At 39.0% G+C, this 17,933-nt stretch overlaps 1 protein-coding gene across 3 annotated transcripts in view; it reads right to left on the bottom strand.

Annotated features, from left to right (window-relative positions):
* The window catches only part of slc66a2 (solute carrier family 66 member 2), a 39,295-nt gene extending 24,406 nt beyond the window's left edge, over window positions 1–14,889 (bottom strand). Inside the window, exons 1-4 of one of the 3 annotated variants that reach the window (XM_072447742.1) lie at window positions 14,750–14,889; window positions 14,294–14,512; window positions 13,172–13,305; window positions 12,342–12,392 (exon numbers count right to left, since the gene is read on the bottom strand). In XM_072447742.1, coding sequence (XP_072303843.1) covers window positions 12,342–12,392; window positions 13,172–13,305; window positions 14,294–14,496 — 388 coding nt within the window. In that variant the 5' untranslated portion in view covers window positions 14,497–14,512; window positions 14,750–14,889. The remainder of the gene's footprint in view (window positions 1–12,341; window positions 12,393–13,171; window positions 13,306–14,293; window positions 14,513–14,749) is intronic. The other 2 variants (XM_072447740.1, XM_072447741.1) reach the window with 2 other exon arrangements.
* Window positions 14,890–17,933: the final 3,044 nt, after the last annotated feature.

The raw sequence follows: 17,933 nt of genomic DNA, 5'->3' as shown, positions 1-17,933 counted from the left end.
ACGTCCCTGTAGGGCTTAAAGAGCCCAAAATATCTCCAACAGTCTTCTCTCATTTAAGCAGAAACATCCATTTGTGACATTTGACTGTGTGATTGACTGAAATATTGCCATGTTACAGATTTACCGTTGACTGATTCCACCTGACATTTAGCTGACATTTTCAAAAGAATGTGAATGGCAGGCACGTACTGCGTAAATGCACTAAAGTGGCTTCGCAATGTGGAGGCAATCCGATTGTTCCTCGCTCGGGCAAAACAAATCCAGCACATGCAACTACATCAAGCAAATGAGTCCAAACCAGGTCACAGCAGCTACACAAACATGCACTCTTCTACACAGCACAATGCATTGCACATGCAGAGTATATTTTAGGCCATGAAAAACACACGTGGAGTTGTCATATGAGCAGACAGGCTTTCAGGTGTGGAGGTGTTGTTGAAGCAGATGCCTAGTGAGACAGAAAAGCCTGGCGGTTCAGCCCTAATGCCATAAGAATGTGGGAAAAATAAAACGGCACCGGGCTGCCACCGTGCGATAACCGCTAACACCGGGCTAAGCTAACGGGGCAACAGAGAGCCAGTCAGTGCCAACCTGGCTGCCAAAGCGCGCAGCTTATGGCACGTACAATGACACATGCTATATAGGCTGAACAAAACACACAACAGACACTATAGCTGTTAAAGCGGGCAGAAATGTGGATTATCTGAAATTGTTTTTCCTATGGACTGGGCTAAACTAAAACAAATGATTGATCATTCTAAATTGTTCCTTTTGCAAAACTGATAGGTGCTTTATACTAGACCTACTAAACTGAGCATGAACTGCAGTCATTGTAAAATTAAGTACGGCAAACAAAAATAGATACTTATTAGACGAAAATAAATTATGTCAGATGCCCTCTTTAAACAAAACACCAACATTCATCCGGGATTGAAAAGTACACGGCTGAAACATTTGAATTGTAAGAAAAACAAATGCAATCGGGCTGTAGACAACTTGACATGCAAAAAATAGCATGGCAAAAGAAGTCAAGATGTCATCTTTAATATGATTTTTAAGTGCAATCAACAAAAGCTTGACTCATTCTTGTCACGGTTCAGTAGGATCTGAACGTCGTGTCGGAGGAGAGGATACTGGACAAAATGGTGACTGCTCTGGATCTGAGACTCACACTGGTTCCACAGCGTTCTGGTCGTTCAGCAGCAGACTGTTACTGCCACGCCGCTGCACTGAGAGACACAGGAAACCATACCTGCTGTCGGCTGTAAAATCCCCTGTGTAAACTAATTGTGCAATATTCAGTTCACTTGTAAAACTATATCACCGTCACAACATATTTCGATAAGTTGAGGGGGTGGGGGTGTTTTATTCTTATGCATGTAACAAGGATAATTTCCTTTTGGGTATGAATAACAGTAATTTTGAGGATTACTGACAAAAGCCTTGCAAGTCCCCATAATTTACGTGTCATCGTCTCAATGTGACTTTAAAAAAAAATGATTAGACTTCCTGTTTATTACAGTATTTGTATTTTTTAAAGTCATCCGAGGTTGCAAAGTTTACTTTTATCCCAGGTTGCCACAAGTTTTGAAAGAACATTTTGTAATTGCTCCAAATTAAAGTCAATTTTACGGCGTGTGATTCTTATACTTCCACGAATCGATGGTCTCGCTTTGAGCCACAAAAGGCATAGTGGGAAAGTGTATTTAGGAACTGCAGTTTTTTTTAGTCATGAACCAGCCTCAAATCTGTCATTTTACGTTGCCATGCAGCGTGTGCCAGTGTTATTCCCTGCAGCATCTTGTCTCCTCTCTGTTGTGCGATGTTTTAGTACAATCTGAACAGACAGGAGATGTACTTCGGTGGTCTCCCCGCCCACGGGCCCCACGGACCTGAGCGTGGGAAGGCTCGGGTCATATGTAGAGAATTCAATCGACTTGTTTTGCCAACGGTTATTTGCCTTCTCCTATTACAAAATAAGCTCAGATAAAGAATGGCCTGCTGTCCTTCAGAGGGCACCTACGGGAGAGGCGACGAGACAGATTCAGAAACTGTTGACACCAAGAAAAAACATTAGATTATGTTTCTATCTGAGGGACTGGTATAAATGAGAGCATCAAGGCTAGGTGCATGTGTGAATCTGAGTGGACCATGTGGCAGATCAATCAATATAATCCCTCATGTGTCCAGGAGAGATCAGTCGTAGAAAAGGTTTCAAAGGTTTGGAGTTTTGAGAATCAAGAAGCTTTGACTTCAATCCAAAAGCAATTTTTAATGTGATGGAAATGGTTTGCGCAGCTAGAATTTGTACTCTCCTGATCTCCAGATTTCAAACCATTTTTACCATGAGCAGATTAAATAGAACATGGCTCCTATTCTGCACAAATAGTCTTTCCAATCACCATCAACTCACAATCTTACAAACAAATGTACGAATAAAGGTAAAAATGTCTTACATGAAAACAGTGCACGAAAAGAACTGCCATTTACCGGTTGTTACTTGTTTTAGAAAAGTCTTGTGTTTTTCTTGTTGTTGTTTAAACTGTAAGCATGTCTAAATCAGATTTTAGACTTTATTCTCCTCAAGGGGAAATCATTTTTCAAAAAATTATTTAACAAATAATAATAGTAATAGACTGAGTGCACCCAGCGGGGCCTGTTCTTAATCCTTAAAAGATATTCTTCCTACGTCTGAAACAAATCACCACATCTACAAATAAGGAGTTGTTACAACCAAAGAATTAAAGAAAAGTAGTGAGCATTATAACACTCTAGAAGATTTGTTTAATCAAGGCTTAGAAAATACATCTTTCAAAGGGAATAATATCTATGATCTATCTATTCGCATTGCTAATCTGGACAGTTTCTCTCCTAAATATATTAAAAACAAATGAGAAAAAGAAGGTAATCTTGTTTTGTCAGATGAAGAGTGGGAAAATGTGTGTACATCCCAGTGGAGAAACACAAAATCACGTGTCATGAGGGAATTTCAAATGGGAAAAACTGACATTTAGACTTGTGACATATTTGATAGACTTTGGACAAAATGGGACTTGTACTTAAGACTTGACATGCCTTTTTCTTTATTAATGTTCATACTGTGCCATTATTATTAGCATTAATTTTGTTCCTTGTTTTGTGTTTGTTAATATTTCAATAAATAAATTAAATTAATAATTATAATACTACAATAAACTAATCATCACATCTTGCCTATATTAGTTCCTGTGGTAATACGACTAAAACGCTCTCCAAATTCCTGGAGGCCTTATTTGCAGTGTTATTAGTGTATATTCATTACCAGAAGAAGCCAACTGAAACTAATCCTTATTTAAAAACACTGGTTTCGTTTTGTCAAAATACTTACATTTCAAACTAAATTTCCAGTCTGAGGAAAATGTCATGCTCAATACCACAAAACACTTTTTAAAATGTATTACAGGTTGTTCTGAAATAGATCAAAACCATTCTAAAACTTGGTCCGAATCCGTCCCAGTTGTTCAACATTTGTTTAGTATCAAAATGTGTGAATCAATACTACTTTTAGTATTGATCAGTATCTTGCTTAATCCTCTTTTCGGGCCGTAATAACAACAAAACCCTGATCTTTCAAAGAGGTTCTTAATAGCAAAACAGTATAAACCCCCCCCCACTGCTTTAGAGGAGCACTGAGGCAGAAACCGGTCTTTATCGAGTGAGATGACTGCACCTGGAGCATGGACAGATTTATTTTTGAGCTGACAAACTCGGTGAAGATACAGGTACACGCGTCTCTAGGATCAGAACGAGCAATGAGCCGTATCGGCGGACAAAGCCATGCGATTCCCCTGCCTTGCCTTGTACTTTGCAGATATTAGTCTCCACCAAATGTCTGAAACGGGATCAGTCGAACGTTGAAACTCTTGGGTCTGGGTAGAAAAAGCTTCAGTTGTAGTCATCTGGACTCTTGGGTCTGGTCATATGTAGAGCGCATCGAGAAGAGCTATAAAACAATGCAGTGTTTCAATTTGTAAGACTAATAAGTTTGAAGGCGAGATCTAGATGATATACGATCAGCAGTTTTGAAGTATATTTGGAACCACTAGCGGTAAAAATCTGTCAAAAACCCTTACGCAAAACATAAACCTTTAACAACTAAATGTACAGCAGTGAAGCGACTATATTTTATGTATTATGCTAATGAATGAGGAGAAAGTCTATTATCCTGAATGTGGGTGCCTTCTGTGTGTAGATTTGTATAAAGAGACTAATCCAAATACGAAAATTGTTTAAAAATGTACATAATAACAGAAATGACATTCTGACCTAATTTGGAAATGGACTAATTTGACAGAGTTTGGACCAAATGAGACTGTGATTTTAATTTAAATGTGCCTTGATTTTGTTTGTAGAAGTTTATGTCTATTTATGTTATTATTTTGAAATACACTCTGTTCATTTTGTCTTGTTCTGTTCTGTGTTTATATGTTTACAAAAATTGGAAATGTCAATTTTTTTTTTTTTTTAAATGTACTTACAAACTAACTTTTACTTGTAGCCATGTAACTGTACTTTTACACATATCCAGTACGCTTTCCACCACAGCCTAGGCTTGCAACAATTATGTATTTAACTTTAAGAAATCATTAATTTTAGATGAGTAAATACACAAGTCAAAAAAGCACTTGTTATATTTCCTGGGAAGCCATTTATCGCTCGTCAGTTTACGCAATCATTTTTTCCCCTCAAAAAAATAAGCAATTTCCATGCCTATCTGCTTGCTGACATGATTTCATTTCAACCTCGCACCAAGCAATCTCAGCCAGGTTTTTGAAATGTTTTGAAGTTAAGTAGAGCAAAACTTTCCCTAAAGTCACAAGTGAAAATGATCCGTACTGATCTGGTGCGTCGCTTTCCCAAACACCATCGCCTGGTTCGACTGGGCGATCACCTCGTGCACAGCCAGATGATATGATCTTTTAATCTCCTGAAAGGATTGCAGAATGCAGTCTTCCGTGTAAACCTCACTGAGCTGATGTTACACCGGGATTACACTGCTCACAGTCTGGAAACTATGAGAAACAATGCCAGGACAGGGGCCAGGTTTAAATGAAACTCTAAAGATGATTCTAACAGCTATTGAGGTAAATGTACAACAGCCAATACAGCAAAGAAAAAACAACATTTTAACTGAGTTGGCAGCTATATACACGCTCTAAATAAGTCGTGTGTGTACTTGGTGATGCTACAGGTACTTCAAGACGGTGATTAATGGCCACATCTAAAATTAGTCAAATAAACTAAGATTTTTCATACTACTTAATCACTCTTATTCAAACTAAAATGCATTCGATATTTATCTCCAGAACAAAAACAAATCAAACTTGAAATCGTTGCCAATAAAGAAATAAATAAAGAATAGTCCAAACCACATGCTTCTCGATTCGAACACACAAGCTAATCACAAGTGACTAAATCTCGAGCTTGATTCAAATGTTATTACTCGTGCAGCCCTAATTTCGTCTTCTTTAAACTGATAAAACTGCTTTTAATATTACTATCCTGAACATGACCATTTATCACAAAATGTAGTCAAATTTATTTCAACTTGAGAAATGTATTTATGCATAAAACAACAGAAAATATCCTTGAAATCCCTCCATTCAACTTTCCTTTGATTTAGCTGTAAATTGGACTGGTGCGTTACACGTTCGTCTCCATAGAGATAAGAGTCTGTGCAATACAGGTGCAATTCTAAATGTTTTTTGTCAGCACGTTATTGTTGAATGTTTGTACCACTAACTGTGCCTGTTCAGTTTTGTCCAGCTGTACAAAGTCTGTAAACAGTAGAGTGGGAGCAGACGTTTTGTTACTTGAAAGTATGTTTTTGTAAATCTCTTGCCTCACGAGCCACATCTGGTTTAAGTCCCAGTTTAAGTCTTAAATAAACTCCAGTGTGCAGCCACACTCGACTTTAAGGTGAGTTTTACCTCATACATACTGTCATGACCTTGTACCTTAGGGGGCCTCTTTACGCAAGATATTTTTTTGTTCTTACACTTCTACGAAATATATATTCTTAACTTGGAGCTCATTATGTACGCCCATTTTGTACTCGTTTGCATAGAAGTGTTTTCAGGATTGTTCCCTTTGTATCATTACAAAGCCTCGACACGAAGCGGAGCGTCCTGATCGATCAGTAAACACACTTTCACCATCTGCCTGGGTCCTGGTCTTTCTGTACAACACGCCACTTAATGTCATTATTTATGTGAAAGCACGGACAAAGGAGCAGAAAAAATGTACAAGTCTACTTAAGTAAAAGTATTTAAGTCGTAAAAAAATATTTCAGTTCATGTTTAAAATGTTACTTTTTGTGTATAAAAGTATCCCCCACAGATATAGTGAGTGAAATACAGTGATTTTCTGTTTATTTAAGTCAACCAATTTCTCAATGTTTCTAGCCTTTTATATATTTTTGGTTCCTCAAAGCCAAGAATATTTAAGTTATTTGACCATGACTGTGCTGAAAAATGACCCTCAAACCATACAGAATGTACTTTTTACTTCTCAGGACAAAAAATAGTGGAGTAGAAATCACAGATACCTAGTCTCAAAAGCAGTGGAGTAAAAAGTATCCATAGTAAAAGTTTTTTACACATTTTACACACATTTTTTTTTTACACATTTTACACATTTACCAAACCAGCAGAAAACACTGGATGAGTTCGACATTGCCAGGAATCCTTTACATTCTACAGCGATGTGTAAGTGCAAAGTTAGGCCAGAGAGCTAACAATTAAGTATAAAGACAGAGCAAGAAACTTTTTGTAACGATTTGACAATTTCACAGTATCGTTGACTGTCTCATACTGCATTAAAGTACTCACAAAGATGCACATATAGCCAAACATCATTTAGGGTGAAAAACCTTGTCATCTAAATGCTTTCTTCACCGTTTTCCTTTTGCAAATGTGGTAACTAAAGTCTGCCTGAAGCACTCAACAAAAACAAACTCTTAAATATAAGTGTTAAAATAAGTGGGATCTGGAAAAAACACACAAAAACACGATACATGCTCGTTCCGACCTGCTAGAAATGACAGTAGATTGCAGTTCATCTCGTGGTCAGATCAGTGCCTTTAGTAAACTGTATTGCCCCTGAACTGACCAGAACTCTGGCTTCTTCCCATTCTGTGTTTACTCGAACTTTAAACGGGGAAACGATCGTGAGCCGTGCCCTCCAGATACTTCAGCAGCTCCACCTTTCTCAGCAAAGCCTTTCATTTCCAATTCGAGAACTCTTTTTCTTTTCTTTTTTAGCCTTCACTCAAACAGAAAATATCCAAAGCTTTCACATCAACGAAAGCTTAAGTGGACTCACACATCGGCCAAAACAAAACGATTAATTTTGTAGCCTGTATTTAGTTTCAGTCAGAGAGAACAGATCCAAATGAAACGGCGGAGAAAGAAAAGACAAAAAAAAAGAGCTATTAAAAGTGTGGACTCATAGTGTTTTTCATTCCCGGTACAAGTGTCCAGCTGTTTGATGGCGGGCGCCCGGTGCGATAATGACACAGCGCGGCGACGGAAATAAATATGTGGTGTGATTAAGGCTCGGGACGTGAAGACGACGTGTGCGGAGATCGACGGAGAGAGGAGAGTCTAACCCGCTGACTTAAGAGCTGAAGATGACGCCCGACAGGGACCAAGTTAGACGAGCCGCGAGTTTGTTCCGAGAAACTTTTGGACAATTCAGGACAACGGAATTGAACTATTCAGAGAAACTATTATGAGCTTCATCTCAAGAGTACGGAATCAAAGAAATAAACAGCCGTAAAAGATGCTCGTTTCCCACTACAGGTGATTTAAAATGACTTTATGACAATCAAATTAACCCTGGCTGGAACGGACCATTGTAGAGATGCACCGATCAATCGGCCGCCGATTTTAAAAGCCGGTTTAATGCTGAATCGGCCAGAATCGGTGACCGGCCAGTCCATGTCGTAATTGCCGGTTTTCGGCCGATCCAAACTGACCCACATGCGCGCATGCGCGGTGCGTAGCAGCTCAACGTGCCCAGCGCTAAACAGCTAAAAACTAAGACTCTTTCAGAGCGCGGCGGCCAAAGTGTCCACTTTACATTAAAGTCTATGTAAACGCGATTCCTGCTTTTCGCCGTGGAGTGCGGCGCGGAGGTGCGTTTTGCCGTTTTCCGCTCTAGACGCTTTGACAGGCATAAGCTTCAAAGCGTTAAAATTGTTCGTCGCAGAAAAGTTCAGATTTGTTCAACTTTGGTGGAACACCAGAAGGAGCGAGCCTGGAGGAGGATCAGAGGAGACTGGACTGTGGGGTAAGTTATTACAACTTTGAGACGATTACAATCTACGTGTTGATAGTTGATGCGGTCAAAATAATTTGCGCTGGTTTGTGTTTGACGAGTTCATGTGTTTATTCAGAGTTATCTGCAGAAGAGTAGGGACACATGAAGGAGCCAGAAGAAGCAGCAGCAGGGCTGTCAGAAGAGTTAGTTGTTGTTGTTGTTGTTCTGCTCAACTAGCAGAGAGCTAAGCTACGAGCTAATGCTAACAAGAGATCTCATCCACCTGAAATGAGACTTTAAAAATACTTTGATGCATTTGAGATCACATTACGTAGATACAAAACTTAAATTACTGACTCGAACAGCGAAATGAGTGACTACAATCTAATGTCAGGACTATTTAATTGTCCCACAGCCTCAAAGAAATGTTCACACAATCAGCTGTGCTCTAGAATCTATAGTGCTCTAGAAGAATCTATAGTGCACAGCTGATTGTGCTTCTAGTGAGTGTGTGAAGTTATCAAAGAGCTGATGAAACTGGAAAATGATATTGGCAACATAAATGTGCCTCAGTTAATATACTGTATTATAATAGTAAAAGTTTGAATAATATTGCAGTAAATGTACTGGGCTCAAATATAACTGCTGTACAATGTTCTTTAAGATCTGGATTTGCCTTCAGCCCTCCCTGTTGCTCCTGCCCCTGTTGCTCCTGCTCCTGCTGCTCCTGCTCCTGCTGCCCCTGCTGCTCCTGCCCCTGCTGCTCCTGCTCCTTCAGGGGATGCTGGCCCTTCTGCTGCACCACAGGTGTGTAAAAGCATTTGGTTGGATTACAATTTGTTTTTTAGCCTGTGTCATCTAAATTGCAATGTGTGTTTTTTTTGTAGGCCCACAAGGAAGAGGTCCTGGAGCCAGAGTCCTCCAGCTTTGGGAGGGAGGTGCTGGCAGCGCTCTGGGACTGACCTTCTCATGTTCCACCTGCTTCCTCTCCTGCAGAGGGTTCCAGCTCATTCAAAAGAATGTGTAAAATTACAAATGTATAAATTACTATATGAAAATAGTTCATTTGATTTCAATCTGGAACCATTAGAGCTGCATCTTCTGCAGGAGAAATGGACTCCTTTTTCCTCTGTGTCCCCCACTCTTCTCCAGGCCATATTAGTTTGTATATCGTTCTGTATTTATATATTATTTTTATATATAGTTATTTATTTTTCTATTTTTCCACAAAATAAATTACATTTTATATTTTAAAACGTGTGTCCTGTATACATGCAACTTTTTCATAAAATACTGGGTAGTTTGTGGGAAAATCAGTGCTAGATAGAAAATCGGTATCGGAAAAATCGGTTTTGGCAGGTCAGACCTCCTTAAAAACCGGAAATCGGTATCGGCCAAGAATTTTGGAATCGGTGCATCTCTAGACCATTGTTCTACTTATTGATTAGTGATCAGTCTGTCGATGAATCAATAAGTAGTTTAACACGCAAAAATACCCCTAAATATCACATTTCTACGCTTGAGCACAACCTGGTGGAATACATTTATAGACAAAAAGGTTTTTGATCAAAAACACTAATTGTAAACGTTTCCTGTGTCTTTTATGAAGTAATTCCTGCTTTGTGCGAGTTATAAAACCTCTTCCCAGCACAAGCTTTTTAAGTCTGTATACTGCAGGTAACGATTACCATTATTCAATTATGTCGGTGTAATCCCTCATTCGTCCAGGCGTTTTTTTTTCTAACTGAGTCCAGATGACTACAACTGAAGCTTTTTCTGTTATTCAATTATGAAATTATGACGATTATCTCAATAATTGATTAGTTGCACTCAAGTCTGTGTTTCCAGTGCTGCAACCTGCACACTGAGGACACAAGTTTTTCTCCTTTTCAGTAGAACATAGTGAGAATTCAGATCATAGAGAGTCATTTTAAGTTTATTTCCAACAGTTTTTAGTCTAAAGAACTGGCAACCCAAATGAAAGACTTATCAATAAAATCTATTATTTGATTCTGTATTTTGTGTGTACCCCGTATCTGGGGACAGTAGGTCATATTCAAGAAATTTCAATACAAAACATTACTACCCTACCTTTAAATTGGTTTTCCCTAAAGACTTTATTTAATTTACTTTACTATCCTTTGATTTATTTGTCCAAAAGCGTAATCATTTTGGCAACACGACACTGATGCTGTGCGGTTATGAAGCGGAGTTTGTTCACATTCTGCATAAGTTTGAATATTTGTCTTTAGTACGTTGCAATAGCACCACGGAATACGACTGGGAAAAAATATATACTTACTACATAAAAAAACGATTTTGCTACACATTTTTTAATCAACATGACTGAACTGAAAACATTTGGACAGTGTCAGTTTTGACTTTTGACACCAACTATGGTTTAATGTCTTACTACATCTTTGGTGGACTATGACTGAGTATATCTATTGTTTACATCATACTAAATAGTCAAATTCCACAATTCCAGGTCAGGTTGCGGCCATATAATTTCAATAAACTGAAACAGGCACACCAATTTACAATTCAAAACTATATATCATCTCTTTTTCAATGTCAAAAGGCCTCAGTGGAAAAAAACAACGCGTACAATGACCAGAGTGACCTATTTTTCATTTCTTCCTTCCTCGCCGCAGTTTTCATTGTTTTCCATCAATAATCCATCACAACGTGCTTACTCCTGATATTTCCGCAGCGAGATCGATCGAAACGAGCAAAGCGGGGATCAACCAGCGTGGCTTTCTGTCAATTCAAATCCAGCTCAGGATTCATCAGCGACAGATGAGCTTTTTACATGTCTGATAAAACACACAAATAAGCAGCAAAATTGGCCCTAATACGACTAAAAACAGGTAAGACAGAACAACATTCACATTGATATTTGGGCCGTAAATAATGAAGTCTACCATGGAATTCAAATAGCAATTCTAATTTAAAAAAAGGCAGATTTAAGTATGTTTTTTCTTTTATAATCTACATTTGAACTATATGTGTCTTTATGATGTGGTTTAAATGATGCTTAAATGAATAAACAAATAAAATTACATAAGGAGAATAAACATTAGCTGTTGTAATGTATTGCTATTTTGGCTTGTATTATACTTCCATCTTGTGGTTGAAATACAGAGACAATCCTGCTGCCTTCAACAGTGCAACGTCCACATCAAAATGTTTTAGATATTTTGGATTTTTTGAGGGCATATTTTACATTTCCTCTCCCCAATTCCATAATATTAACCGTTTACTACATTATAGGCTTTGTGCTATCCAAGTCATGGCCACCTTTAAAACTAGCGCCTGTAATGTGCACATAAGCAACAGAATTGTGGAATATTTATCACAATTCAAATAAAAAATGACCTTTTAGTAAATAGTCATTAGCGGGCAGTACCTCACATTGTTAAATCCAAGTGTAGTTTAGACCAATTAAGGTTGTTAGAAACAAACCGATTATGCCATTGACACAGACGATGGAAAATCACTTCCAACACAGTTCATGCATCACTGTCATTTTGAGGTCTAAGTCTGTCACAGCAAAAGGAATTAAACAACCAGAAGAGAGCGAGCATAATTAGTGCAAAGCCTTAGGGAAGTAGGCTATCAGCAAAGATAAAATAAGTCAAGCCATCAATTTGTTTAAAATGATCTGTCTGTTTGATTAACGATTGTCAGAGTAGAGTATCACAATAAATAGATATATTTTTAATTTTCTATGAAACAGACAGACCAAGACAAAACAGTTAAGAAATCAAGGATGTTGTGACCATGCAAATAAGACAAGCCGCCTCAGATCTATGCATTACTAGAAGCGCTCGTTTGTCCAGACCAGATGTGGAAATGGACAGCACTTTATATCTGAAAACAGTGAATGCATCATGAATCGAAGTTGATAAAAACAAGTTTTCCATGCGGGCGCAGAGGCATGCTTCAGATGAGGTTAGGTGTGAGTGGAGTAAGCAGACATGGAGGAAGAGAAGTGAACTACAGCTCATGTTTGATGGCAGACACTGGAGCGTACATACCCAGAAAGAGGCGCTTAGGGAGTCTGACCTCCTCGTCCTTACAGTCTGTGGCTACAGACAAAGGCACAATGCAGAAGGAGGGAGAGAAACACAGGACGTTTGTTTGGGAATCACTTTCCAGCTCCAAGGAAGTCGGTGTGAATAGAGCTTTGACTTGCCTACTTTGTAAACAATAGCACCGCGCTGATCAAATAAAGTTAGGGGCTTTAATGGCCCACTTCACTGTGAACATGATCAACCTCAAAATAATTCAAACTAATTTCATAGTTTTCCAAGACTTGTTACCATTTTTTTAAAAACATATAGTGCTGCTTGGGCAACTATTTAAAGGGATGTAACAAATTGACAAAAAACAAACAAAAAAACCCTTATGTACAGTACACTCTGTACCCGAGTGCCTTATGCTGGTTATTACCAACACACAGCCTTTATTAAAGCCAAAAGAAGAACTTTTTTACTTTCAGGTGGCTAGAATTTCATTTAAAAAAACCTCTAATATGATACAATTGAAATAATCATTTGAACTAATCGGCCAATAGAAACACAATTCTGACTGATTACTACAATTTGCCACACTATGACATAGACAAATAGCCAAACCAGAAAGCACAAGACTTCAGTTCATTTGATGTGGTGTAATAAACATTATTGTTTACGGTCTGTTAGGCACTTTACAATGCTTTGATTTTGAGTGGCTAAGCTCCTATTCGGGTTAAACATTATTATTATGGGATTATAAACACTATTTGATCTGGCTCACTCACTGCACTTGAATGAGGCCGTATAAGGTTTGTAGTTAAAAAGGGGCCCATAAAGGAGGGAGTGCTGACCTAAGAAAGAGCGCCTCTTGGTGTTGAGTTCGGCGGCCACTCGGACGTTTGTGCACAGGTTCAACATGATGAGCATGGTGGCGATCATGATGAAGCTCTGCCACAGCAACAGTGTCTCGAAGTATCGACCAAACCTGACAAAAGCAAACAAAACTGTATTTAGTGGAAATTATGATTCAGTTTCACAAAGGTCGTACTAGATATTATTATGGATGTAATTAATTTCTGACGTCCCCAGAAGGATCATGTATTTGTTACATCTACAAATAAACTTGACCCGACATTATACAAAATGTGCTTGTGGAAGGGCATCTGAAGTAAACCCAAGTCGATGTGAAAAGACTGACTCTTCTTTTCTATACATTTTTAACAGAGCAAATTCTAACGTTGCATATCTTCACTAAACTATTACAGCTTTATAAATTGTTTGATTACCTCCCACCTCTTACTATGAGTGGACATAGAAAAGCAAACTTTCAGCGTCTGTTTACACACAGTAAAGAGTTTGGCATGTACAAGTACTTTGGACCGCTGAGGGTGTAGCTCTCACACACATACATTGTTAGCTGTGATAGAATACATGTCATGTGTCTTAGACGGCTTTTAATACAGTTAAACACTGAAAATGTGTTTGATGAACTGGATATTCCAGATTAAAAAACTGGTTTATTATATTCTTACTTTTGGCTACTTTATGTTTCCCTACAAGTCGATGCTGACATTAGCACATCGGTCATTGAAGTCATGAGTGCAAAAGTAGCTGAAGGGTTTATTAAAAAATCCATATGAACAAAAACTCCTTTGAAGTAACATGTGTTTGTTCTGTGTCAACACAACAATCTAAGCATGCAATCTATTAAACGGTTCCTGTATTTTAGTTCCTTAATGTTGCAACACATGTTTTCAGCATGGATTCCAACTATGATCCTATGTTTTTTTTTCCATTAAAAAAAAAAAGTGTAGTACAAGATGTCATAGTGTTTCCCCAAAAGACATTGCTGTCAGTAGTTTAATTGCCCAGGACTTCAACAATGTTTGAGAAAGTTTGCAAACATCTCTTCTGACTTTCTTGGATCTTGGGTAATGGACTAAGGCTTGTTTGGGCCAGATGAATGGATGTACCTGAAGAGTATTCTGAGGATGTTGGCCACCAGGAGCACCAGGCACACGTAGGTGGAGAAGCCCTCTGCGTTCTGTGTCCTCCTGATGTCTCTGTACTGGGGCACGTACGGGACCACTCCTCCGAACACCATGGCCCCCGCTGCGACCCACGACACCACCGTTTGGAAGATCGACACGATCTGGCCCAACAGCTCATCTTCCATCTTCAGAGGTCCAAAACTGCACAGACACAGACCCTGATCGTGACAATCTGAGGGGAAGAGAAGTGTCTCGTGAACAGCTGTGGCGTCAAGAACGGTTTGTTTACTCGCATGTTAATCACACGCTAACGCCACGCCATCACAAGACGAGCTCAATTAAAAGTCATTTTCCAAAGCGACTTCAAATAAGAATGTAGTCCAAAGATGACCGACACAAATGCATGTGTAAAATGGTATAAACGGTAATAAAAATAACCTCAGTTACAAAGAAGATTCTTGGTCCAATCCCATCCGTATGCTTGAGTTTCTAAGCGTTCGTTGTCCAAATTTAGAAATATGTTTGATTAACGCAGGCATGTAAAAAAAAATATAAATATATATCGACGCGATGTTGCAAGTGTCTAAGGGGAAAAGGGGAAAAAAACTAGTAAAAATACTGCAGTGTTCAGTCCACAGAAGACAGCAGTTTTTTGTAGTCGGTTCCCCACTTCCTGAAACGTCACACGTTACACGCAAAAACAAAGACAACCCGGAAGCAAGATAGTTTAGCGCTGGGAGCGGACTGTTGGTTTGGGACGAAAGCTACATGTTTTCTATAATTTTAGCTGCCCGTGAATTACACTTATGGATCTATTATATTATCTGGATAGGGTATTAGGATGTCGCAACAGCCCCAGTGGCCACTCCATTAGTACTGCAGCCAAAGAAATCGAGTAGCCCAGAAAGCTTTTTTTCCCTGGAGCGCAATGTAACGAAAAACTGCTCGTGTTCGGCTGACAGGGCACATAGAGCTTTCAAAGATGTAGGATATAGCGGCAATTCTTACCGTTTTTTGGGTCATTGACTTTTTATAATTTGAAGATTATTCAGTTGTCTTTAAAACGCATTTTAAACTGTTAGCTTTGGCTAAGCTTTACCGCGCGATTCTAGCCCAGCTCGTGCGCTGATTGGTCAGAACGGTGACCGTCTAGACCAATCAGGGTGATGTGAACGAGCCGAGATGCCGTGAGCAAGCTACAGGCGTAAAACTATAAAATAAGATAATCCTTTATTGTCCACACATGGGGAAATTTCATTGTTGCAAAGCAGGTAGATACAGAGGTAGATACAGAGGAAAAGAACAGATCACTTATAGGAAGTTTGAAAAACACTCAATAGAAGATCTCTTATAAACAAAAACTCCTATAGACAAAAACTCCCATTTCCCAACAAGGGATGGAGGGGGAAAATAATAAAATAAATAAATATATGGATCTACTGCTCAGAAGGTATGTCTTGAAATGTTTATGCCTGAAAAACTAAAAACTTAAGCAATGCTATGGAATGAAAGCAAGGAAATGGAATGTTTTGCCAGGTATAAACTAATCGATATTACGTTTCGTTTCCATCACTGTTGTTACCTGTATTTCACATCCAAGCAGCCTCAATACTGACTTAATCATGACTTGGACTTAATCAAAGGACTAATATTAAAAGTATATTAAAACTGTATTGATCAACACTTTTTCCTTAATCAGCCTGGACAAAGTGAGAAGGACAGGTGTGCAAAAAAGTAATATTAAAGTCAAAATTTGTGCATATTCTAGTGACATTTATTAAGATTTGTTCTTTATGGATGTTAATAATTACATGCTGTTACTACTAGATAATTTGTAGAAGAAATGCTAATAAAGAAACTGTGTAATTAGATATTTTACAGACAGGAATTACAGGAATTGACACTGTATCACAAGCTACAGCACATGGATGTTTTAATGTGAACAAAATGTTATGTCTGAAAAGGTGTATATGTCTCATTTGTTCCACAACTTGACAACAGCCAGGCCAAAGCAGGACTCTGTATATAATTTATTATACAGATGAACAACATGAGTTTTGTATTTTATGTGGGCCAAATTGCTTGTAATAAAAGTAAACTAATGAAAATTGCTGCTGTAATTTGAGTCTTTTGATGTAACTTGCACTGATGCAAGGTTTTGAACAGGCGTGCCGTGTGATACTGTGTGATACTGGTGTGTGGCCACAGGGGGCACATCTGATGTTGCTCACAGTGGACCTCAGTGTGCCCAGAGAGCTTGTGTGTTTGCCCAGACACGGGACAAATTAGAGGGAACATTGCCCAGGAGTAGAACCAGTTCTTCCAAAAACAATTAGTACTATACAATTGGAAAAATTCAAAAATGTTGATGTTATATACCAATCTATGTTGTTCCAAGTCTCTTTAAAGGTGTGGAGGCCTATCGAAAGCATGTCAAATGCAACATTTCAATTGATTTACTTGTCGGGTTGTCTGTGGCCCTCTGCTCTGTATAAGTTTCAAAATGCGGCCCTCTGTGAAAAAAAGTTTGGACAGCCCTGTTTAGACTATTTAGTCTGTTTGTCACTTCATGGCCAAGGCAAGAGATTCTGGTGTGCCCCGGTTGGAGGATTAAAACAACTTCTTCTTCTTTGGTGTTTTATGGCATTTGTTATCAAAGTGTTACATTACTGCCTCCCAGTGTAGTTGTACTTCAGGTGTTCGAAGCCCACAAGTTCAAAGCTGATCTTTTTCTGGCGATTTATGGCGGTTGGCATCCAAGTGCCACACCACTGCCAACCACTGCAGCCGCACGTCCTAGACTCTTCTTCTTCTTTGGTGTTTTATGGCGGCTGGTATCCAAGTGTCGCATTACCGCCATTATTATTATTATTATTATTATTATTATTATTATAACTTCTTCTTCTTCTTCTTCTTCTTCTTCTTCTTCTTCTTCTTCTTCTTCTTCTTCTTCTTCTTCTTCTTCTTCTTCTTCTTCTTCTTCTTCTTCTTCTTCTTCTTCTTCTTCTTCTTCTTCTTCTTCGTCGTCGTCGTCGTCGTCGTCGTCGTCGTCGTCGTCGTCGTCGTCGTCGTCGTCGTCGTCGTCGTCGTCGTTTTATGCCGGTTGGTGGTATCCAAGTGTTGCATTACCGCCAGACTTTGTTGTTGTTGTTGTTGTTGTTGTTGTTTTATGGCGGTTGGCATCCGAGTGTTGCATTACCGCCAGACTTTATTCCTCAGACGTTTCGTAGTCCTCAGACTCTGTCGTAGTCCGTAAAAGTACTCCTCCCATCGCTTTGGCGTTACAAAGCCCATGAGGTCATGATGTGTTTTTGTGACTAGAATAGTTGTTGTGTCAGAGACCAACCGGCTTTATTCCAGGGAGACTCTTCTTCACCTTCCTCGCCCTCTTTGACGTTCGGTGCTTTGGAAGTACAAAGCCCATGAGATCATGGGACGTCTTTGTTGTTTTACAAAGCCCATGAGGTCATGGGACGTCTTTGTCGTTTTATCCTTTAGAAGTCCTTCTTCCATCACTTTGGCGTTTCTAGGCCCATGAAGTCCAAGCGCGTTAGAACATCCTCTTGCTCCTCATCCTCGGCTCAGTCTCCAACACCCCCCACCTCTATAAACGTTTACCCAG

Source organism: Eucyclogobius newberryi, unplaced genomic scaffold (genome assembly GCF_026437365.1).
Source record: "Eucyclogobius newberryi isolate DKJ021-1_F unplaced genomic scaffold, fEucNew1.0.hap1 SCAF_16, whole genome shotgun sequence".
Taxonomy (NCBI): Eukaryota; Metazoa; Chordata; class Actinopteri; order Gobiiformes; family Gobiidae; genus Eucyclogobius; species Eucyclogobius newberryi.
The sequence above is the reverse complement of the archived record's forward strand: the minus strand, read 5'-3'. Positions and strand labels throughout refer to the sequence as shown.